The sequence below is a fragment of the Xenopus tropicalis genome, chromosome 9 (assembly GCF_000004195.4).
Source record: "Xenopus tropicalis strain Nigerian chromosome 9, UCB_Xtro_10.0, whole genome shotgun sequence".
NCBI lineage: Eukaryota > Metazoa > Chordata > Amphibia > Anura > Pipidae > Xenopus > Xenopus tropicalis.
Window position 1 is genome coordinate 45,742,065 of NC_030685.2, and position 24,752 is coordinate 45,766,816.

The 24,752-nt window shown below is 37.4% G+C and overlaps 1 protein-coding gene across 2 annotated transcripts in view; it reads left to right on the forward strand.

Annotated features, from left to right (window-relative positions):
* gls (glutaminase) overlaps nt 1-16,725 on the forward strand; it is a 166,983-nt gene extending 150,258 nt beyond the window's left edge. The window contains exons 16-19 of one of the 2 annotated variants that reach the window (XM_031892945.1): nt 4,857-4,918; nt 7,478-7,554; nt 9,639-9,702; nt 12,077-16,725. In XM_031892945.1, the coding sequence (XP_031748805.1) occupies nt 4,857-4,918; nt 7,478-7,554; nt 9,639-9,702; nt 12,077-12,230 (357 nt within the window). In that variant the 3' untranslated portion in view covers nt 12,231-16,725. The remainder of the gene's footprint in view (nt 1-4,856; nt 4,919-7,477; nt 7,555-9,638; nt 9,703-12,076) is intronic. The other variant, XM_031892946.1, reaches the window with a different exon arrangement.
* The last annotated feature ends 8,027 nt before the right edge of the window (nt 16,726-24,752 follow it).

The window sequence follows — 24,752 nt, forward strand, 5'->3', positions numbered from 1 at the left end:
CTGCACAACTCTTTTCTACCTTTAACTCTCTGCTTTCTCCTTCTCCACCCCCTCCGTGTGCTTCAGTCACTGCTCAAGTTATTGCAGAGCACTTTAAAAATAAAATTGACACCATCAGAAGTGACATTGCACAACTTAATCCCCATAACCATTCACCTCCCTCCCTACACGCCACCCAGTCTCTTCTTGGCTCCTTCTCCTCAGTGACTGAAGAGGAAGTCTCAAAACTTTTGGCTTCTCTCTGACAATAACCTCCTAGATCCCCTACAATCTGGTTTTAGACAACAACACTCCACTGAAACTACTCTAACCCGACTAACAAATGACCTCTTATCGGCTAAATTAAAAAAACACTACTCGCTACTAATAATTCTTGATCTCTCTGCTGCTTTTGACAGTGTGGACCACCCTCTTCTCCTCCAGTCTCTCCGCTTTCTTGGCCTTTGTGACACTGCCTTATCCTGGTTTTCATCTTATCTCTCAGATCGATCCTTCTGTGTCTCTTAAAATGGTGCATCATCTTCTCCCTTTCCTCTTTCTGTCAGGGTTCCTCAAGGCTCTGTCCTGGGCCCCTTACTATTTTCTCTCTATACCTGCTCACTTGGCAAATTAATCAATTATTTTGGCTTTCAGTACCACCTCTATACTGATGATTTGTCTTTCCTCTCCTAATCTCAACCCAGAGCTTCTAACTCGTGGCTCTTCCTGCATGTCCGCTATCCCCTCTTGGATGTCCCAATGTTACCTTAAATTAAACCTCTCTAAGACTGAATTGGTTCTCTTTCCCCCATCCAACACCCACATTGTTCCCGAGGTATCTATAAAGGGTAACAATTCTACCATCACCCCATCTTCCCAGGCCCGGTGCCTTGGGGTTATCCTCGATTCTGCCCTGTCCTTCATTCCTCATATCCAGTCACTTATCAAATCATGTCACTTTCACCTAAGAAATATTTACAAAATACGATCATTTATCACCCAAGATGCTGCCAAATTTCTTATTCACTCTCTTATAATATCTTTTATAATATCTCACCTGGACTACTGTAACTCTTGGCCTTCCCCTCCAAAGACTGTCCCCTCTCCAGTCCATAATGAATACTGCTGCTGTTGTCTACAAACGCTTCTCCTCTTCCATGCCACTCTGCCAATCTCTGCACTGGCTTCCCCTACCATCCAGGATAAAATTCAAACTAATGACTCTCACATTCAAAGCTGTCCATAAATCTGCCCCACCCTACATCTCTGAACTTATCTTTAGATAGCATCCAACCCACTTGTTATGCTCCTCTACTGACCTGCTCCTCAACTCCTCTCTCATTCCCTCCTCACACACTCACATTCAAGACTTTGCAAGGGTTGCCCCCCTTCCCTTCTCCCACAATCTGTCAGACTTTCTCCCAATCTCTCTGCCTTCAAAAGATCTCTAAAAACACATTTATTTAGAGAAGCTTACCTTAATTTAGTTTAACATAACCTCAGTGTGCTGCTAAAAGCAATAACCTGTGCCACACCTCTCACAACTCTGGTCTTGCCCACTCCCACACCTTGTGTCTCAACCCTTTCTTCTTGTAGATTGTAAGCTTTTTTGGGCAGGGCTCCCTTCACCTCTTGTATCGGTTATTGATTGCTTTGTATGTTACTCTGTATGTCCAATATATGAAATCCACTTATTATACAGCACTGCGGAATATGTTAGTGCTTTATAAATAAATGTAAATAATAATAAATGATGTATGTATTTACTAGTAAAGTGTGTGTGTGGGTGGGTCGGTCGGTGTGTTTCGGAGTGTGCAAATGTAAGTAGTAATCAAAAGCAAGTAGTTATGAAATAAAGACAAATATAGTAAACTAATGTGAAATATGTGTGTAGAGGGTGCAATGTGTGTGTAGTAGTGCAAATCTCAAACCTGGAAGCAGGCAAGGCAGATGAATCAGGAGCAGGACTGCAGGCAGATCTCAGGAGGCTCCAGAGCGGGGTAGGGAACCTTTTTGGCTGAGAGAGCCATACAATATGTAATTTCATGAGAGCCATACAATATGTTTGGCCACGGATGCTGCAGGGCAAGGTAGGGTGGGTCCCAAGGATGCCGGATGCAGATGCGATGCAGAGGAGGGCGTGGCCTGCACTCGGCGGATAGAAGACGTGTTCTAAGGCTTAGAACACGTCTTCTATCAGTCGAGCGCAGGGGCAAGGTACGTGCCAAGGATGCCAGATGCGATGCGGAGGAGGGCGTGGCCTGCGCTCGGTGGATAGAAGACATGTTCTAAGGCTTAGAACACGTCTTCTATCTGCAGAGCGCAGGCCACGTCCCCCGTTATTTTTTTTTTATTTAAGATTTGGCAGCGATCAGATGCAGCCATCAAAAGAGCTACATCTGGCTCCAGAGCCATAGGTTCCCTACCCCTGCTCCAGAGGAATCTCAAGAATTTCAGCTCAGCAGAAAAGGGGCAGGACTGGATCTGGTCTGAACATATTCCCCCAACAGCAACACATGATTATGATGTGTCTGCTGTTTGGGGGTCATCCATGGTGCTATGTGTTCTGGAAGCAGAGAGAAGGAGGCTTGCTCATTGCCTAGGGGATTGAGGTATGTCTCAAGGGGCAAATCAAGGGGGCGGCACTGGGAGTCTCCTTGTACTTCCCAACATCTGCAGGTTGGTGTCATGGAGCAAACGATCAGGTCGGTGGGAGGGAAAGAAGGGGCCTCTGCTCATTGCCTTGGAGGTATGCGGTGGGTGCATTGCAGGGGGGTTGCTGCTTACTGCTGTCCAAACAGCAGATACGTACCTATTACACATCTGCTGTTTGGAGACATGGGGGCACCGATCCGATCAGTGGGAGTACAAGGAGGGGGCCTCTGCTCATTGCCTAGGAGGTATGCAGTGGGTGCAGTGCAGGGAGGGACATGGGGGCACCAATCTGATCGGTGGGAGTACAAGGAGGGGGCCTATGCTTGTTGCCTAGGAGGTATGCGGTGGGTGCAGTACAGGGGGGAGGTGGTGGAGCTGCTTACTGCTGTCCAAACAGCAGATACGTACCTATTATGTATCTGCTGTTTGGAGACGTGGGGTCACCGATTTGATCCGGTCCGTGGGAGGATAAGAAGAGGGGCTCTGCAAGTTGTCTAGGGGATAAAGGATAAAGTTTCTAACTATGTGGTAGGTGCAGTGCAGGGAGGAAGGGAGGCGATCAGAGGCGGCTTTCTTCTTTCAAAACAGTAGATACATACTTATAACGTATCTGCTGTTTGGAAGCATGGGGGCACCGATCCGGGTGGTGGGAGGGTTAGTGAGCAGCCTGTCCTCATTCCCAAGCTGCTTTCAGAATGGGCTGATGCTGGGTGGGAGAGGCTAAAGCTGCAGATTCAGTATAATCCTTCCAATTGTCAAATATTGTATCCTACACGTGCTTGGCTGTTAGAAGCTTTTTTAGTAAGCACGTATAGGATATGTTGTTGGCAGTAAAAGAGTTAAACTACCAACTTTGTCAGACTAGCTTGGTGCCTCAGAAGATGCTCCAATGGAGAGTTGCACTTCAAATGTGTGCTTTAAATTCATGCTTTAATGTAACATTCAAGCTCTTTCAATAGCTTAACAGCTATTTTTCTTTTTTAATCTCCACTCTAAACCACAAGATGAACAATGATTTAACTAGAATAGTGCAGTTTATATTTTAGCTGCTTGACATTAAATTATCAGGAGGATCTTAGCCAGACAATTAGTATCTTCTGGCATTTCCAAGCAAAATTTGCTGTTTGCAGGGTAACAACATTGTAACTACTCCATGTTGTTACATACACAACTGGTTAGTTAATACATTTATGTAATGAAGTCTGTGCTTGCAGGGATGTAAGGAATTGTAATCATTTTTCATTTTAATTTATTCATTTCAGGTTATGTTCTATTTATATGGGGGTGCCCTGAAAATTTATTATTTTTTATATTGCTTATTTACAATTTTTATCTATTAGTTTCTCTTGCGAACATGCAGTATGGCAGGGGTGGCCAGACTTTCTGCGGTCGCGATCGACCATGCAGAAGTGCGGCGTGAATGCGTTCACTCAGCACTTCCGCATCCCCGACTTGTTCGCGGACCACCGATCAAATTATTGGCCACCCCTGACCTAAGTTAATTAAGTTGTCAAGTTTCACTTGTCAGAAACCATATGAAATTTGGTTTCACATTTGTTGTATTTTGTTTGTAGCTAGGTGGGTGGGTCCATTTTGATTAAAAGAGAAACTACCCATTTTCTGTTAAATGTGGGCCCAAAATATTCCCAAGCTGTACAAAGTGACAGGAGTCTTATTTCAGCAATTAATTAGTTTTAAAGAAAAACATGTATTTACACAAGTTTTAGAAGATATACATGTATGAGATCTCTTATGCAGCAACACAATATCCAAAACAAAATAATCCTATTGGATTTGTTTAAATTTTTTTTAGCAGAATTATGGTATGGTGACAATATTGAGATAATATTGTCCATACAATACTGCAGGGTTGGCCAATACGTCGATTGTGGTCCACCAGTTGAGCCAGGGATGCAGAGGTGCTGCGTGAATGCATACATACACTGGGTCGTGTATGTACGCATTCACACCACAACGCATTCCGCATCGGTCCGGTCGATCGCAAAAAGTCTGGCCACCCCTGACTTAGGTTAACAATTTAGTGGGTACTTGAGAAGCCCTAAGTACAGTAGTATATATTAAATTTATATGTGTTTGTGAAGTGAGACAAAAGTAAATGCTAAAGTTTTGTGACCAGGTTTCTGCCCCCTAATCATCATTTTTAGGACAATATTTTAGTGATCATTACACCCTATAATTTAAATACTTTCTTTCTTTTGCAGGTGAAATCTGTAATAAACCTTTTGTTTGCAGCTTATACAGGGGACGTGTCTGCTCTCAGAAGGTAAGACCAAACTGCTTTAATGCGGGCGTTTGTTAGCCCGCCCCCCAGTGTTTCTAGTTACTTGCCTTCTACCCCAGGCCTGCACTTCTCTTCTTTAAAATAGCAGCAATCAATCAATGTCAGGCTTATTTCACTCACTTTTTTTCTACTATTCCTTTTTATAACAATGTTTCAAAGTGCCACTCACCTACTCTGACTTGCGTTAAAATATTGAAATGAAAAGTGGGATTGTTTAATAATATGGCACATGGAAAACAAAATTTTGGGATCAGATTAGTTTATCGTATTCTCATCCCAAAAAAAAAATCGGGGTATTATATAGGTCGGTTATGTCTGGGACGGTAGAGTGTTGGTGGGTTTTTTATACACTAAGATTAAAATATGACATATTGAATGGAGAATGTTGGTAAATAGACTGTTTTGTTTTAGCCATAATCCTATCACTTCCAAGTAACATATCGGCAGCAGATCATGAAAGAGTTAGAATCATTCTGCCTTGTAAATCTAAGGTGCATCAAAATGGCACAGATCTAAAAGTAAATGGACAGCTAACTTCAACTCCTTACCTGATGGAGAGTTGTTGGAAGCCTTTAAGGCACCACAAAGAGCCTCCATAAATTACAGTCCATACTGCAGTCATTGGTTATATAATGATGGTTTGACTGGATTATTTAATATGATAATCTCTATGATCAGTGCAAAAGTCACTAAGATTTCCCTTAAAGGACATGTCAAACCCCCCAAAAAACTTTTTGCCTAATTTATTGAAAATTTTTAGTGCTTTAAAAGTTATTAATAAATGTAATTGCTATTAAAAGCAGCATTTGCTGAAATCCTGGTTGTTACCTTTTGAACAATGTTGCAAAGGTCAGTCTCCTCCAGCAAGACAGGCCTTTTAGTCTTCTAGCTTGTGTTACATTGTTTCAAATGCCAGAGCCATCAGGGCAGAGAATAAAAAAGGACTGGCAAACACTACTAATAACAATTATATATACGAATAAGTAAAAAAAAACATTGCAAATTTGTAATGAATGTATATTGCAAAGTTGCTTAAAATTATGTTTTCTTTTATTAGGCAAAAATTATATTTTGGGTTGAGTTGTCCTTTAATCAGGGTATAAGTTTTCATTACCTGCGAATACTCTTTTATCGGATCCACCAAAAAACTGTATTAAATTATTCTGTATGAATAAAACAGATTGCAACTACCCCCATACTTCCAGTCTGCACCTTGGTGTCTATATTCAAAGCAACTTTTTGTTCATCTCTGAGATAATGCTGGCATAAAAGTACATTTAAACTGCTCTAAGGTTCATTATTTTATGTAGGATGTACTTATAAGTACTTGACAAAGACACTATTGTCTTAGTAAATCCTGAGTGTGTCTTCTCCAGGCATAGCAGTTTGCACAGCAGTGCTGCTTATAGACATCCATTCTGTCATACTCATGGCTTTATTAGACTCCATTTGCATGTCTTTCACTTCTTAAGGTATCATCAAGTCATGATCAAGTGGCTTCCTTTTTTCTTATTAAATGCCTACACCGTTAAACTGTCCTTAGCATGTTCTATCAGTATATGTTCATGTATGCCTTACATAGTTTTCATAAATTATACAGTAATTCAGTAACATCACAAAATAAGAAACACTTTTTGAGATGGTATAACTACAAATCATCCAAAAATACTACTTTTCATGCAAAGAACACTAATCAGTTAGACCTTAAAAATTAGACACCTCAGTAGTGATATGAATGCATCAAATTTTCTCCTTTTAATCCCCCTTACTGTAGAGCTCAGGAATTCACCTTGCTTGTTTTTTTACAAAATTGTGTCATGATCACCTCCCCATATTCCAGGGCATCTCAATGCCAAATACTTTTAATCAATCACATTTCCATCATTCCTTTCTCAGATGTTCCTAGGCCACATTTTTAGGGAGCTGTTGTCGACTTACTATTTATAAAACAGATTTGCAAAAGCATAGAAACTGTGGTGTTAGCAGTTGGGGCACATATGTGCATGTTTATGTGGGTCCTAAGTAGTAGGCATGCAAAGGGTAAAATATAACAAAAATGGTCACAGAAATCAGATAATATTGGTGCTTAGATTCTACAACAGATTTGTACAGACTAAGATATTTTGATGTTGTTCCCGTTAAAGAAGAAGGAAAGTTAAAAACTAAGTAAGCTCTATCAGGAAGGTCTATGTAAATACAGCCATGAACACTCTCATGAGTCCTCTTTCAAAACAAACACAGGATTTCTTTTCTTCTTTTGTGTACCCCTGTTCTTCAGTACCAGACTTCCTTCTCTCAGAAAAATCTGTCTCTCTCCCTCTCCACCTTTGTTCTCTGTCCTCCCCCCCTTTCTGCTGTAATCTGTGCTACCAGCAGCCAGAGCTGCAGCATGGTAGTCACTGAAACCAAGCTAAAATAGCAGGGAGCTTCTAGGGCTTGCTAACTCATGTATGGTAAAGCTTTCTACAGAATAAATATAGCATTCTAGCTTGCACTATTGTAGTTAATTGGATACATTTTCTCCTAATTGGTTTTGTTCAGGTTTGCGCTCTCTGGAATGGACATGGAACAACGTGACTATGATTCTCGCACAGCCTTGCATGTAGCATCTGCAGAAGGTATTTTTGTTATTTCTCACATTGAAAAGTTCTACAAGAAAAGCATTTTGTATACATTTTGTATACAAACAAGAATGAATTCTGTAACAAAGCCCTTATTGGGGCTTATCAGACTCTAATATTTAAAGAATGTCTGCAGAAAAATAAATTTCCAGTGTTCTGTCACCTGTTGATGCAAAAGAATTGTGCACTCATTTTAACCTATATTTTAAGTCTGTTTGCTGTTACAAGCAATATAAGCCATTTATTGCATATAAAAGGGTGGTTACTGTTTAAATCTAATAAAACTTGGCACAGATTCTGCCAAATTTACCTTAATTTTACATAGAAAATAATGAGGACAAGAAGCAATCCAAATGTTTCTTCACAGTGAGGGCAGTGAATGTCCTGGTGACGTTTCATTAATGCCTTTTAGAGGGGCTATGTAACAGTTATCAAAACAGATTTATGCTGGCCAGACCAACAAAAAATTATAAATCTCTGCAGATTTTTTACCAGCCTCCAAATTATGGAGTTGTGGCCACCTTTGACTCCCTTTCTTCCATCATCTTCTCTCTGGAAATTGAGCACCTGGCTATGCAGAAAATAAAATCTCAATAGATTAAAGTCATCGCCAGTGACAGTGCCACTTCTGATTGATTCTGATTGAGGAACCTGTGGGACAGGGGGTAAGGCCATTCTGTCATTCTGTTACAAGTTTTGGGTTCTGTTCTCCGCCGTGAATAGAGGCCTACTCATTACATAAATATACTCTGTGCCTTAAACCTATGGCAAATAGAACGAGGGGATTAGCTTGATTAACACCTTTACTGCTGGTGACAATAGTGCTCTGCAAAAAAAAAGTAGTGTTCCTGCAAGCATGCTTACAACGGAGAGGTTGGGAAATCAATGTACACACGTGTGTTGCTAGCCAGCCAGTTGTTGTTATTGTTTTTAACTTGTGCCCTGTAATTATTTTGTCAAAAGTACCCACATGCAGTTCTTCTCAGGCTTATGTACAGTCACGAATGAAAAAATAAAAAAGAGAGAGAAGATGTACTGGTCTCTATATTATGAGAGGTTTACATAACTTGCTAAGCTCTATGGCTTGTGGCACAGTAGTCGTTTTATCAAATTTATATAGAATAATTTTGGATTTATTGAAGTGACATCCAGAACAGCAATTTACTGTATTTAAAGAATACAGAAATGCCATATTTAATTATGGGTTTAAAGATTTTGTATATATGGATGCTTTTCATGCATGCTGCACCATTGAGGGGCTTATACTCGAGTCAATAAGTTTTTCCAGTTTTCTTAGGTAAAATTAGGTACCTCGGGTTATATTCGGATCGGCTTATACTCGAGTATATACGGTACTTGATTCTCGTGTTCACATTCAAGAAAATATCCGACTGCAATTTGTCCCCCTCTCTTATTCTGACCAGGTTATAGGATCCTCTAATATCAAGTTTGGAGAAGACTTTTATGACTGATAAGATTGATGACTGATTAAGACTGATATGCAGCAATTCCTGTCTCTACAATTCCCTTTTTTATTGCTAAGATTACAGAATTACTGAAAACAATGATGGTTCCCTAGACTTAATATCTTTTTCAAACTAATTAAGTTTTCAGAGACATAAAGGGTCCTTTCTTCTAACAGCAGTTTTTAAACTTCTCAGTGTTTAATGGGATTTAAATCAGGACTAGTTGCTGACCACTTCAGTCCACCATTTTGTGTTTCAGGGTAAGTGTGTTTCTGGTTATTGTCCTGCTGGAAGACAAGTGATCGAGAACAGGGTTGGATGCCTTTTTAGAAAAAGGAGAAAATTCGGAGTTATTGTAATTGGTCTCATAGCCCTCTCAGAGTCAGGAATACATTTTCCACAAATAGCACAGGCTTTCAAATAAGGATTTTTCACTGTTCTTTGGTTGAGCTAGCAGTTAGCCAGGTTTCACTTGGATAAAAAGTTTGAAAATCATGAGTTTAAGTCTTTTTCAACTTCATCTATTATTTTACTCTGTATGCAACTTTAATCAGATCTAAGTATCAAAAGTGTTTTTTTTGTTCTATGCAGTCACTAATATATTTACTTTTACAGGACATGTTGAAGTTGTTCGTTTTCTGCTCGAAGCATGCAAAGTAAATCCATTCCCAAAGGACAGGTGAGTATTCAGAATTGCTTTTATCTAATTGTTTTCTTTTCCCTAGATAAAGCTGTAATGATGAAAGAGTGAACATACATTCACTGTTGCAATCAATTGTGGCAGGATTACATGATCTTTTAGTGACCCAGTTAACTAGTGACCCCCTTCCCCTACACTAAAGCTGTTCATACATTAAAAGATCCGCTCTTTTGGCAAAATCACCAAACAAGCAGATCTTTTCACAAATGCCCACCATGGTGGGTGATCGGACTGATCCATCACAACGTCGAGGATACAGGTCGATCGAGTGAGGGCCGCATCAACAAGCTGATACAGTCATCGTTCTGACAGGATCTATAAATCTGTCCAATCGATTTCTGGCCAATTTTTGCCAAGATATCATTGGGTTGGCCCTCAGAGTGCCCTATACATGGGCATATAAACTGCTAACATAGACTGTAGGAGCCAAATCAGCAGCTAATAGCTAACATCTATGGTCACCTTAAGGCACATAATGTAAGTTATGTAAAGCTGTTGGGGCACTTAGACTGACTACTCTATGAAAAAAACATTGGGAATCAATTCCCTATGCCTGCAGGGTGCACAATATTTTGTTCATTAGGGGCCCCAACCTATATCAATAAAGATGAGCATGGTTGCATTTTATTTCTTCAGCTAAATATCCCTATTTGCATTTGGCATGGGGTTTAGCATCAAATGTATGACCTCCACCTTTTAAGTATCATATATTCATTCCCTACTGGTTAAAAAAAAAACACACACAAGGTAACTCCATTTCATTAAATGTGTTGATATGGTTTTAATACCTTTTTAGTAAAGAAAGCACTGAAATTTCCAGTAATGAGTAATGCTTTGCAAATGTAGCTAGGTTATGCAATCAAAGTATGTTGGTTCCCTTATAAATAGGGTAAATTCTGGCTGACTAAGTGGATATTGCCCTATGACACACATGTTACTGTATTCTTAAAATACCAAATAAGGTCATAATTAAAGGCATATTAAACTAATATAAGTTGCCACTGGGGGGAACTGTATTAACACAACATTATTATCAATAATAATAACATGTATTTATGTAGTCATAATGTATTTTGCAGGAATGTGCAATACATGGGTGTTATACATTGAACAAAATACAGCCAATAACCCACATCAGAGCTTGAGGGCCCTACTGAGTAGAGCTTACAATCTGAAAGTTTATTTACATTTAACAGTTAGAGGAGACATTTTATATAAAGTTCATATTCAGTAATAATATTCATCCTCCCTCAAATTCTGAAATGATGCAGAAAGAAAGATGTTTTGAAAGCATTTTACATCCTAAAACTGTCATTATATGAGAGCTGCATACACAACCTCTCTAATCAGAAGCCAGAGCGAAATGAAAGATGGGAGTGTCTCTTCAGTCTCCCACTGGAAGTGCTCACAGCACTGACTAACAGGCTTTACTCAACAGCAGCAGGAAAAAAACCCTCCAAGTTTCCTCCTTTTGTGTCTCTCTGCTTGTGCTGCTGCTGGGTGGGGGGGGGGGGGGGGAGAGGAGGAGCAGAGCAGGAACTGACTGCCTGTCACATCGCAAAGCCCCCGCAACCCTATGCATATTCACTGCACTTTAAGTAGGGCCAGCGGCCCCAGCCACATACTGAAGAGTCTAAACCGGAAGCTTGCAAAAGGGCTGGGTAGAGCACAGTTTTCAAGCAGTTATGGACATATTTGAACCCAAAGGTATTAAAATAATGGGGCAAAGGAGTATAGCAGTTGACAAGAAATCTAAAAGGTAAATGACCCATGCATTTGCAAGTAAGGTTGGTATAATAAATTCATATAGACTTAGAGAGGACAGTAGGAAAAGATGGTTATCAGTGTTAAAAATGCAAAGGTACAAATGGAAGAGGAGATCATAGTTCAAATGCATAGGAGTAAATAAATGGAAGATCGTAGAAAGAAGAGGATAAAAGGAAAAGAAGAGGGGATGAAAAAAGGGCTGGAGGAAGAGGATCCAGGCAAACAAGACAGATAAGCAAAGAGTACAAGGTATAAGATAAAAAGTTGTGGGTGGGGGAGATCATTATAGGAAAAGGAAATATGATTATATAGGAGAGAGAAAAGGGGTAAAGTGAAGGTAGATCAGAGTATAAAGTGAAAAAAGTAAAGCAGCAGAAAAGATTGGGTAGAAGTTGAAGAAACTAATGGAGGTGAGGCATAAGTACCGGAGAATCATCATGTTGTTGCACTGGTAATGTGACTATTGTCACTGTACCTCAGTGATTCTGATTTCACTGAAGTCAAAAACAAAAAAAAATTGTTAGAGCATTGTAAAACTAATCAAAAAGATTTTACATGCGCCAAACCAGTGTATGTTTTCTTTCAGATGGAATAACACTCCAATGGATGAAGCAATGCATTTTGGACATCACGATGTTGTAAAAATCCTTCAAGAATACCAAAATAACTATAAACCCTTGGATGAACCAAATAATGGAAATGATCAGACAGTTCAGACGAACCTGGATGGAATGTTATAACTACAAGTTACAAAACTTGATATATTTGCACTTGCTAGGGTAGTAGGAACCTATGAAGAGCGTGTATTTGTATTGTATACTAGTATATTTTAAATAGTGTACATGTGTTTCCGTGTTATCTTTTTTGTTGAAGGCTCAATATGAAATATGAGAAAAAGCAACAAAGGTCAAGCTAAGGTTATTTTTGAAAGTGCAGAGTTAATAGGTTTTATGCTAAATATGTTTGCCCTAATTTTTAGTGGCATTTGAGTAATCATTATGCACCTTTTGTATTGTGTATTATATACAAAGTTATACTAAAACCAGTAAGCGAGTACACTGTTGCTTTGTCTCAGGTGATATTCAGGCTATCAGATTGTACTTGTCCATGTGTGGAGCTAATATTAGATTTATATGTTGGTGGTGCTCTGCTTGGTATCTCCACCGCTTGTAGAAATAATATATGCATATCTCTCAGTATTTCCAAATGGCACGCACATGACTCTGCAACTTCCAATCAATGTGTAGTTTTATTCAGCAGTGCAGAGATCTTGACTAAAACTGCACATTGATTGCACATTGCAGAGTCATGTGAAATATTGTGACATTGTATATACACTAAAGCATTTTTCTTAAATTGAGAGATATTATATTGACATACAGAATCACAAAATGCAGTATCTGACAAATTATATTGTACTTTTAGAATACCTTTTAGTATATTCCATTTTCGGACCATCCAAGTAATGTTTTTTATGATGACAAATTATCATACAAGGATTTAAAGTATCAGTAACACCAAAAATTGTAATGAATAATATGACAACATTTTTTCTATTTCTATTATTAGAAGAAGCCCTGGTTATTATTGCAGCATATTTATACTCTGTTCAGCCATATTTAATCTGTTATCTATTGAAAGCCCTACTGCTTTAGATAAGGCATATTCACAACTGTTCTGATAAGCCGTAAGCATACATGCTCATATCTGGTTGGCAGTTTTGTTAATTTTTACCATAATGGCCAACTGTCTTGGAATGTATGCCAGCTTGGGCTTAGGTTTCAATAGATACTGCAATCTAACAAAGGTTCACAGATTATCTGTTTTGTTTTGAAAATGCCTTCTGCCGAAGATGTCACTGTATGAGTAGTTTATTGGCAAGTAAAAGAAGAAAGTTCCTTTTCACTTCCTTAAGATCTTTTGGTATATGCACTGTTAGCCCAAATGAAGAAAAAATTGGAGCATGGCCTTGCACTTGTATGGCCAGTTATTTGGATAGCATAGAAGATTGGCTAGTGTATGGCCAAATTTCCCAATAAAATAAAATGTATTTAGAAAATGTCATGCTGGAGTTGCATTTTAAAAGCACAGACTATGTAAAAAAGTTTAGGGCCTTTTTGACATCATGGTTTTACTCGACCATCAACAGTTAAAACTGCAGTCTAGTATTTTCATTACCCAGAGGTTAACCTCTCCAGTAGCTAATGATTTTCTGACAGGAACCCAAAAGGATTTCTAACAACGTATTAGAAAATGTTGTTGAACATATTCTAACACGGCATTAGTAAGCAATTGTTAGAAATCCTTTTGATGGGTGGCTTTGGGAGGCACAAGTATATAGTATATTCAGTGCACATACAGTGTATTTAGTGTAAACAGAAACATATTTCATGCATTCATTAGTTTAAAATTACTTACATATTTTATAGCACGTAAAAACACAAAATATCATATCTTTTAAGTTAAGGTTTTCCCTAAACCTTCCTATCTTTAGGGAGTGGTAGTCTTAGAAAATATTTTGTTCCATTGTCCATTGTTATGCCACTGCTTAACAATTTATTAAACAGCCATCTCAGGGAAAAGTCCAAATATCTAAGAACCACCACCAAAATGCCTTGGTAAAAACTGACAAATGCCTAGAGCACTTTGATCTATGGGCCTCTAGAACATCTAGTGGTCGAGAAAGATAAATCATAGTAAAATAGGTCAATTAATAGCTTAACATTTTTAAAAGCTCACCCTGAGCTCAAGCAAGAATTTTGCAATATATCAGTTGCTTGCTGGATTCTGTGCATTTCCTTTTGTAGCTGCCGTACCAGGGTTCATTGAAGTTATCCAAGCATATACTTCATTCAGTTGCTTGTGTGCTCTTTGTAGTAGGTTGTTGATCTTTTCAGCAAGTTACAAATTACATAAACAATAGTTTTGGATAACATATTTATTGTTTTGTATACATTTTAAATAGACTTGTTGATGCTCATAAATGATAATTAAGCAATCATAATAGCATGGCAGTAAGAAAATAATAGGAACTATTTTTAATTTGTTAATAGAAAGACGAGAAGGTGTTAAAACTCAAAATGAAGAAAATAGCTTCTAGAAGATATATATAAAGGCATGATATAACTATATGAATGCCTTTGCTCTTGAAGGTAACCCTCTAGCAGCACAGGTGGGAAAATGATGCATTATTTTGTTAGTTGCAGAGCTGAAATATAGTAATTAACTTTATTAATTACTAATCAATCAACCCTATATTGTGACATTTATATTCTATATATACTGTATATTTTGCTTCAGTCCCTAAGTATGTGCAGTAAATCTGCAGAAAAGAAGATGGGGAGCTAATGGGGACATCTTTGGAGGCACAGATTTTCCCTGCTTAAGGGCTGTGGTTACTTTGGGCTGGTACAGAAACCCAAAACAATAATGTACAACATTTATAGGCTACTTCTTTAGTGAAGCTTTAGTTCTCCTTTAATGAGTACCCACATGGCACCAAAGCAGTTTATTTATATAAATTATAGTAGTGTTACTGAAGAACAAACATCAATTTACCAGTTTAGGGCAACAGTAAATTATATCTTATTTACTTTTAAACCCTTCCACTTTTTTATGTTAATGTTCCTTTAAGTTCTGTACTGTTTAAGGTAAACTGCCTCTTTAAGATATCTGCTTTTCTGTATTTCAGGTCATACAGGTGATACAGGCACCAGTGGAAAAAAAAAACATTAGAATAATGTATTAAAAAGTTTTATTTGCAGCTTCATATTTGAAAATTGTGTAAAATCCAGTGCAAAAGCAGCAGTAAAAAAAAGTCTTTGATTTGGATTGGAGTTTATACCTATGACTTTGGCTTCCTCTATTGTTAAAGCTGCATTGTGTAATTTTGAAGCGAATCTGATGTTGCAATAAAAAAAAATAAAGGGGAAATTAAGTCATCCCATTAAGTTAAGCGTTTCTTTTAGAACAGGGTATATTTCCAATATATATGCATTATTTTTTTTTTTTCTTACTGTTGTAAAGATAAAACCAGCCCTACCTAAATTAAGAAATTTAGACAGTTATCGGCAGCCTTATACTCTCAGCGTAGCTGGACCCCATTGATGCAGAGAATACACATCCAGTGACTAGTATACTTCCTTACGATTGGCTCCTATTGCACACGGAGGACTATGTAGAATGAGATCAATTGGATTACTTTAGAATCTAAGCAGGGGATGACTGAGGCTGTCATTGACTGTGGTTGAACTTGGATTGTTATCTGTACAACAGTAATTAAACATAAGTATTGGAATCTTACTTGTCTTAGGGATTCTAACAGAATCCCTTAATGTAATAGGATAAATATGTATCCTTTTAAAGGGGATGTCAAAATCTAAACTCAGTGTTTATATATATATATATATATATATAGCCCTAAGAGAGGGAAGCACTATAAAAGGTGATGTTCTAAAAAAACAGGTGGTAAAGCAATTAAAACACAGCTAACCAAAGCTCTGTATTCTTCAGTGTCTAGTTGAATAAGGAGTGGGCATGTTTCACTCTCTTCACACTCCAGTAAACAAAGTCCTGTGCTTTATTTCAAGTCTGGTACATGACAGTCCCCGCTTTTGGTTTGCTACAGTGCAATCCTCTGCTTTTTTTTCACATCAGGACAGCCACTTGCCATGTTTGGTTACAGGAGCTGTGAGCAGACCAGATGTCAGGGGCATAGGATATGATGCAAAATAGAAAGACTTCTAATACAAAAAAAAGGTAGAGAATTTTTAATGAATTTATATTCAGATTTATTTAATTTGGTATAATTAACACACAAGGATTAAGATTTTTGACTTGACATCTTTAAAACATTATTCAGAAACAAACTGCTGTAGTCTTAGGGAATTTTGTTTGATTAAAAATGTTATTACTGAGGAGTATAGAGAAATGTTTATGTTCCTCTTAATAGTTTTGGTATTAATGTGTTGTAATGTGTTCTGTTTTGTACATATATCACAGATATATATGAATTCCAGTCCTAGCACTGAATAAATGCAGCTTCTTTTTCTGGTATCTGCTTAGACAATACTGAATGTATTTATTTAAAATACTGAATACATTATTTTTCTTTATTTATATTGCATCTACATATTCTGCAGTGCTATAAATGAAACCAAATTGAAAAAAAATATTTATTTAAATTTATTAGAACCTATTGTTGCTTTGTAATGTGTAATAAAGAAGTAAACCAAAGTTTATGGCCTGTTTATTTTCAGCGCTGGATTTGTCCACTGGGTGCCCAGGGCTGCCCCTTATCAGCCTACCCCCCCACTCCCCAGGATTGCACGCAAGTTCATTAATTTATCTCACACATGGAGCACTCGGGACAGAAGGCGCAGAAATCTCCAGCGCGCCTAGACCCCGGTGCTCCGTATGTGAGCAAAGTTCAGGCGCAGCTGGGCAGCATGCATCCCCTAAATTTGTGCCACCCTATAGCATCATATTATACCATTTTAAAGAAAATAAGACTAAAATTGTTCACTAAGGTTAAAATATCAAAACTTGAGCAATAAATTATGGTTTTAAAACAAACAAAGAAAATCATAGTGGAAAAAATTAGAAAGTAAAGCACCGACAATAATTCTGTAGAAAAGCCATGTATTTGGGGACAGAGAGATTTACCATTTGACTGCCAAATACATAAAACCTGTATGCTGGCACTCACTGTAAAAGTTCTACTTTTTTGCAGCCAGACTTTTAAGAGCTGATCAGGTCCCTTGATGGACACCTTTTGTGTTCAGTTACCTTAGATCACACAAAAGTTTAGATACCAGTGAGGGAATCTAGAATAAAGGGCAACACATGCATGCTTCATTGAAGCAGATGCGGTCACACTTCTGGGTCCCTTAATTAATAAAAGATAATATTGATAAAGAAGCAAACCCAGCTGTTGAACCAATCCAATGCACTCCTCATTTGACATCTGGAACGCAATCAGCCTATTATTGTTTCCCAGCTGTCTCTGATCTGCTGGCTTACTACAAATGTAAACAGTTATTAAAATAATGTTTTGTTTTTTTTAATTTATGTTAGCAGTTTTTTTTAACAAATCTCAAATACATTTCAAGTACTGCTGTATTTAAAAAGGTATGTTGTAGTAATGATCTCTGTTCAGGAATATATAGCCATAGTTAGTGCTCACCCCTGCTGGCCACATGTTGCAGGTTATTGTAGAAATGACAGGCGGGCTGCTATTTCTACAACTTAAATAGCTGAGCTTTTTATAATCAGGTTTGTGAATAATTCCCCCCCCACACACACACACACACAAACACATGCTTCAAATGGGTCATATATATTATAAAAGCACAGAACCCTGAATGCAATAAATGTGACCCCTCTCCCAAAAAGAAGTGCGTGCAGCTCAGGGTACTGGGGAAAAAAGATTTAAGCACACGTTGGACATCACTCAACAGGGGTTTCACTTACTATTGGGGACTCAAGTTGGGCTTGTGGTATGTCATGTAAATTACTGTACTATTGCCAAATGCATTTAGACACATCACATCCAAACAATGTTCCCTTTAATTACTTCTTGGCTAAAAATAATTCTTTTGTGCGCACATTTTAAACTTGTGTGCGCATTTTTAAAATAGTGTGCTCAGGTTAGAAGGTCAGAATAGATATAAATGTTGTGTTTTCACATAAAATTCTTTGTGCGCATCATAATTTGTTATGTGCTGGCCTCACAATTTGTGTATGTTTGCACAAGCGCACACCTTAGAGGCAACATTATGTCCAAATGAGTTTGCTGGAAGTGTACCATTTTTATTGCACTTAAAATGTATTAACATCTGTACCCCTATCCTAAGGGGCCTGTTCACGAAAAATAGGTGTGAAATAACAATAGCGTTAATACCCAAAATGGGAGGGTAGAGCTTTTAATTCTTCTAAGGCTTTCCAAGGTATTACTATTAACAAGCAGCAACTTAAGGTACTAGCATTTGCAGATGACTTGCTGCTAATCATAAAAAATCTGAATAAAGCCGTTTTTGATATGCTTGTGAATTTTCAGTCCTTTTCAGGATATAAAGTAAATGTTGACAAGACTGAAATAATGAATCCATTTGGCTCTATATCTAACTCTCTTTTAAAGAAGCTGCAATTAAGACCCCCAAAAACACAACTTAAATATTTGGGCTTAACTATTCCCATAGATTTAAATAAGTTGTATTTCTTGAACATCACTCCTGCCATTAATAATATCATCTCAATGTGTAAAAAATGGATGCATTCCCCATTAAATTTAAAACGCAGGGTGATCTTTTTCAAAACTTTAATCTTTCCTAAACTGATTTATTCTTTAATCAACTTACCTTTACTTATTAGACACTCAGATATTAGAAAGCTAGATTCTACACTTGTGAAATGTATATGGAATGAAAACAAATCGAAAATAGCTTTGTCCAAATTAAGGGGACCTGCTAAACTTGGTGGACTAAAAATACCAAATTTTAGAACATTTAACCTGTCTGCTCTAACAAGATACCTTATTGAATGGATCTTTCAAAGTAACAAATACACCAACCCAGAAATTACTCCATGAACCTTATTTTGATATATTTTCTGCATTACATAGTAAATGGAGTAATTTACCAAGAGATATTAAAAGGAATCCTCTATATCGGGACACTATTTTTGTATGGAAATATCTATTCTCTAGCCATGGCTTCAGTTACTCTCAAACTCCCTTCATGCCAGTTAAACTTCTATTGAAAACCTCAGACTCATTAAGGTCTTCTTCCTTTTTAAGAACATCTGAGAAAAAAAACATCATATTGATGAAAGACCTACTAGATCCAAACAATTATTCTTTAATTCCCTGGCCATTGTTTAAAGAAAAACTCAAGTTACTTGAAATTGATAAATACTTTTAGTTAGCCTGCCAATGTGGTTTATCAGTGACTCACAATAAAGACAATTTTGTTGTCGCTAAACATAGACTGGCAGAGGCAATATTAAACCACATAATATAAAAATCAACATACTTTCTGGTATATTCTGGGATGTTTTTACCCAAGATAATCATCCCTTAGAGAATGTGTCTGCTAAGTGGTCTGTTTATCTACAACACTCTGGGGCTGATTTACTAAGACACGAATTTGAATCCGAATTGGAAAAATTCCGATTGGAAAACGAACATTTTGCGACTTTTTCGTATTTTTTGCGTTTTTTTCGGCGCCTTTACGACTTTTCGGAAATTATCGTGACTTTTTCGTTACCAATACGATTTGCGCGAAAAAACGCGAGTTTTTCGTAGCCATTACGACTTGCGCGAAAAAACGCGAGTTTTTCGTAGCCATTCCGAAAGTTGCGCAAAACCTGGCGATTTTTTCGTAGCGTTAAAACTTGCGCAAAAAGTCGCGCCGTTTCGCGCAAGTTTTAACTCTACGAAAAAATCGCCAGATTTTGCGCAACTTTCGGAATGGCTACGAAAAACTCGCGTTTTTTCGCGCAAATCGTATTGGTAACGAAAAAGTCGCGATAATTTCCGAAAAAATCGCAAAATACCGATCACGCAATCGGACGCATTCGGCCCGTTCGTGGGTTAGTAAATGTGCCCCTCTATATCCCCTTCGCAATTGGTTAAGTCTATGCATGAATTCAACAATCTGATTTTTGCTGAAAGCTGGAGGATTCAGCAATTCAAACTTGTCCATTTAGGATATAGAAAACTTTTTGTTCGTAATAAGTGCTTTAAAACAAACTCTTATTGCCCAAATGTAACAAAACTGGTGTTAATTTATTCCACTACCTATGGTCTTGTCCGAAGATTGGTAACTTCTGGAACATGGTGGAAAGATTCTTGAACCACAGGTTGAATTTAAATATAAAGTTATCTCCTAGTTTCGCTCTATTACACATTAAAAAAAGAGGAGGTGTTATCAAGCATTTTACCAGTCTCCTTAGCACAAAAAATTGATAAATTATTATTTTTGTTTAATGCTGCCTCTAAAAAAGCATTATTTTATTACTGGGTAAAAGAGGAAACCCCTCCTATAACAGAAATTATTTCTTATCTTAATCAGCTTAGCTGGCAAGAGGCCATCAAAGCAAAAACAAGTGAACCTAAATCCAGGATCCCTTTTAAAAATACATGGTCATTTTTCTTTAATGCTATAGATATAAGTAATAAGGATCAGATTTATAAAATGCTGCATATATAGATTTATTTCAATTATTCATGAACATATAAGCAAAATTATCCTGTATTTTGCTCTCTAGGAAACTTTTCTTTTTATAGTTTATCCACTGGGCAAAGTTAGTTAATTTGTTTTTGTTTTGTTTTTTTCTTTTAACCCTTTAAGTGCCAGCAGAATTTGACATTTCGGTTCCCCTCAGTGCCAGACGTTTTGTAAACATTCTGTGCTCTCTCAATTTAGGGGCTTTTACTGGGGCAGGGTTAAGTTTAGGTAGGCAAACTATATATTGTTTTTTTCAGGAGAACCTGAGCTTTTTCCACTTCTGGAACAAGATTTAGAGCTTGAAATACAAAAAAAAAAGAAAAAATGCAATTTTTCATGATATAAGGATTTCTACCAGAAACATATTTTATTTTATGGACAAAAATTCAACTGATTTGGAAAGCCTCATGTCTCCCGAACGTGCCAATACCTGATATGTATAGTTTTATTGAGATTTCTGACTATAGATCAAAAACTCCCAGCAGTAAATTACTAAATTTTCAAAGCATTACAGCAGAATACGGCATACTTTACATTCCAAAGCCAAAAATCCTGGAATGTTAGGTTTACCCCAGGAAACCATACATTTTTGAAAAGTACACATACTGACGAATCCGAAATGGGTAACTATGTCTTCCAACTCCTAAGTACCAAACGGCAATGCTTTACTGAATTTAGCATTTTCTATAAAAAATTATGAAAATTCAAAAAATTCACCTCAAATCTTCCACTTTCAAACACCTTATCTCCCACATAACATTAGGTACCAAAAGAACACACCCTAAATATGAAAGCCAAGGGTCCGCTGAACAGTTTGATGCCCATTGTGCATAGGATCACTAATGTATCTGGCATTTAGAGACCCCAAAAGGAAGTTAGTGCATACAAAGTGTATACGCTGCAATATAAGCTACCGGCATGTGCATTATGTGCCATAAGACCCCCTAACAGTACCGAGACCCTAGAAAACCATACATTTTCCGAAAGTACACATTCTGACAAAACAAAAATGCGCAAATACAACTTTCTACTGCAAACTACCAAACTACAAAGCTATGCTAAACAGAACGGTTTTTATGAACAGTTTGATGCCTTATATGCATATATTGGCCAAACTGCGTGCCGTATAGGGGCACCCAAATAAAAATAGTGCATATGAATTTTCACATAAGACACTCCGGTTCATGCAATTTTTGCACCCGGTATGTGTATTATGTGGCATAAGACCCCCTAACAGTACCAAGACCCTAGAAAACCATACATTTTCCGAAAGTACACATTCTGACAAAACAAAAATGGGCAAATACAACTTTCTACTGCAAACTACCAAATTACAAAGCTATACTAAACAGAACGGTTTTTATGACATTTCTGAAAATTGTCACAAAGCTTGCATGTTACCTCATTATGTACCCCCACATTTTTGTAATGTATCAACATAAAACTTTCTAAATATGAACGCCAGGGGTCTACTGAACAGTTTGATGCCCAATATGCATAGATTTACCAAACTATGTGGGGTATACAGGGTGCCAAATTGAAATACAGCAGACAAAATATCCATGTGCAAAGACAAGTAATAAAGAACAATGTGAAATGCAGTAAAATTGATAAAAATAAAGAAAAATCACTAAAATCATTTTTTTTTTGTTGCCTAATAATATCTGCGGTCAGAATAACAGTTTGAGTATTTTGGTTTGGGCAAATAAGTTTTACAGATAAAGCCAAGCGAACAACAACTATACATAACTGAAAATGCAATAACATGGCTAAACATGCAGTAAAATACCCCAAAATGCACCAAAATCACAGAAAATGTAGTAGAAACACCAAAATAATACACAAAAGGTATTGCGCAGTGCGGTTAGCAAATACACTATCCGCAATGGCAATAAAACATTTTTTTCAGGCAAGAATAAAAACGATGCGATTAAAAAAAAAAAAAAATTACAAAATTACATAAGTGTGTAAGTGTGTGTGTACACATGGTAAAATGTGTTTTGTGTGCATGTGTGCAAGTGTGAGTGCTATATATATATATATATATAAGTGCTGTGAATGTTTGAAAACCCCTAACCCCTCCTAAAAATGCGTGTGTGTGTAAGTGTGAGTATAAGTGTGTATTAGTGTAATAAGTGTGTGATTGTGTGTTTGTGTGTGTATTTGCCACTTACTTGGGGTCTAGTTGAGGATCTGCAGGAGAAAAACGATCTGGCACACCAGCAGCAGCAGCTCATGTGAGGGGGCGGGTCAGGAAGCAGGGGGGGCCAGAGCTGCAGAAGGGAGACAACTGCCGGGGAAAGCCACGTGGATTGCAGGTACTTCCTATGGGGCCCCTGGGCGATCGCGACCCAGGGGCCACTCGTTCCCCACCTCTGACGGTTGTCTGGAGGCTGGGGAACGAGCGGGGAGCGAAGGAACAGCTTGAAAAGCCGTTCCTCCGCTTCCAAAATCCGGAAGTGCAGCAGGACGTATAATCTACGTTCTGTGGCACTTAGGTACTTTGATACACAGGATGTAGATTCTACGTCCTGTGGCACTAAAAAGGTTAAATTACTTATTTACTTACTTTTTATTTAGCATTCTATTTTCTTCATTTCTTATCTTTTTGATAAAACTGTCGAATGTGACTATTGTTGTACAACCTATGTTTAAATAATTTGTCATTACTCATCTTACATGTTTATTGCAAAACTTCAATAAAATGTTTTAAAAAGATGCTAATCCCCATTAATGTGTTAATTAAGTTTTTATACTGCAACCTGAGGTACGAAATTTCCTAAAACAGTGCAAGGCAGAATGCACTAATTATGGGGCTTTTCACAAATTCCAATTGCAGGGATATGCAATAACCCCTTAAAAGTGAAGAGGAAGAGACTCAGCTCCTGTTTCAAATAGAAAAGTTTGGCAGTTTGGGCAAGTAATGATGAGAGATTTTAATTATCCACATATTGACTGGAACAACAGTACTTTCACAAAATTTAATGAGAAAAAGTTTATAAACTTGTTGCATGACAATTTTATGTCACAGGTTGTTGAGGCACCAACCAGAAATCATGCTTAACTGGATCTAGTGATCGCTTATGACCCTGAATGTATAGCAAATGTGCGTGTGTTTGGACTCCTGGATAATGGTTATCTCATTTAATGTTTGGTACAAAAAGCAAATATACACTGGGGCGAAAAAGGAAAGCAAATCTTTGTTCCTTAAAGTGTCATGGGAAAACATATTAATTTTACAAAATGCATCAATTAATAACACTCCTGAATAAGTTTTCTGCATTGAAACCTGTTCTTTTTATATTTTATTTTGAAGTTTGATGTCAGACATATTCTTAGTTTACCAGGTGCCCTCAGCCATGTGACTTGTGCTCAAAAGAAATTAATTTTTACTGCTGCACCACAAGTTGGAGTCACCCCCTTTCTTTCACCCTCAGGTGTTCTTTCAGCAAAATAATGGGAAGGTAATATGATAACAGGCACAATGGCCTGATCCTGAAACGGTAAAATTAATAATTTGCGATGTGCACGTTTAGTTTAGTAATAAAAACAAAGCCATAAAAATAATGAAAAATATGGAATCCCTTTAAGGGCAGTACTACTTTTGTATGAACTATCATTTTGTAATCAGTACTTTTATAGAAAAAAACAAAACAATTTATCAGTTGAAAGGGCAGTACATAAATTAGGGTATGTTTTCTGCTGAAAACAAAGAATAGAAAGTTATTTAACCCCTAAAGGAGAAGGAAAGGTAAAAATCACCAGGGGGTGCAAAATGTTAGCCCATGGTAAAACTTAAGCAAGTAAAGTCACTGGCGGGATGGCAACCCCCAGTGACATAGCCTTTCCTTCTCCTTTAACTGCCAGCCGATTTGGTCACCGCAGTACTATTATTGAACATTTTGCGCTCTTTCACTTTAGGGGCCTGTTATAAAGCAAAAGTTACACTATTACTGGATACACTATTACCCCTTGCTTGAGACCTGAAACAAAGTAGCAAGTCTGAAACATTTTGAAACTATTGTGATTACTCAC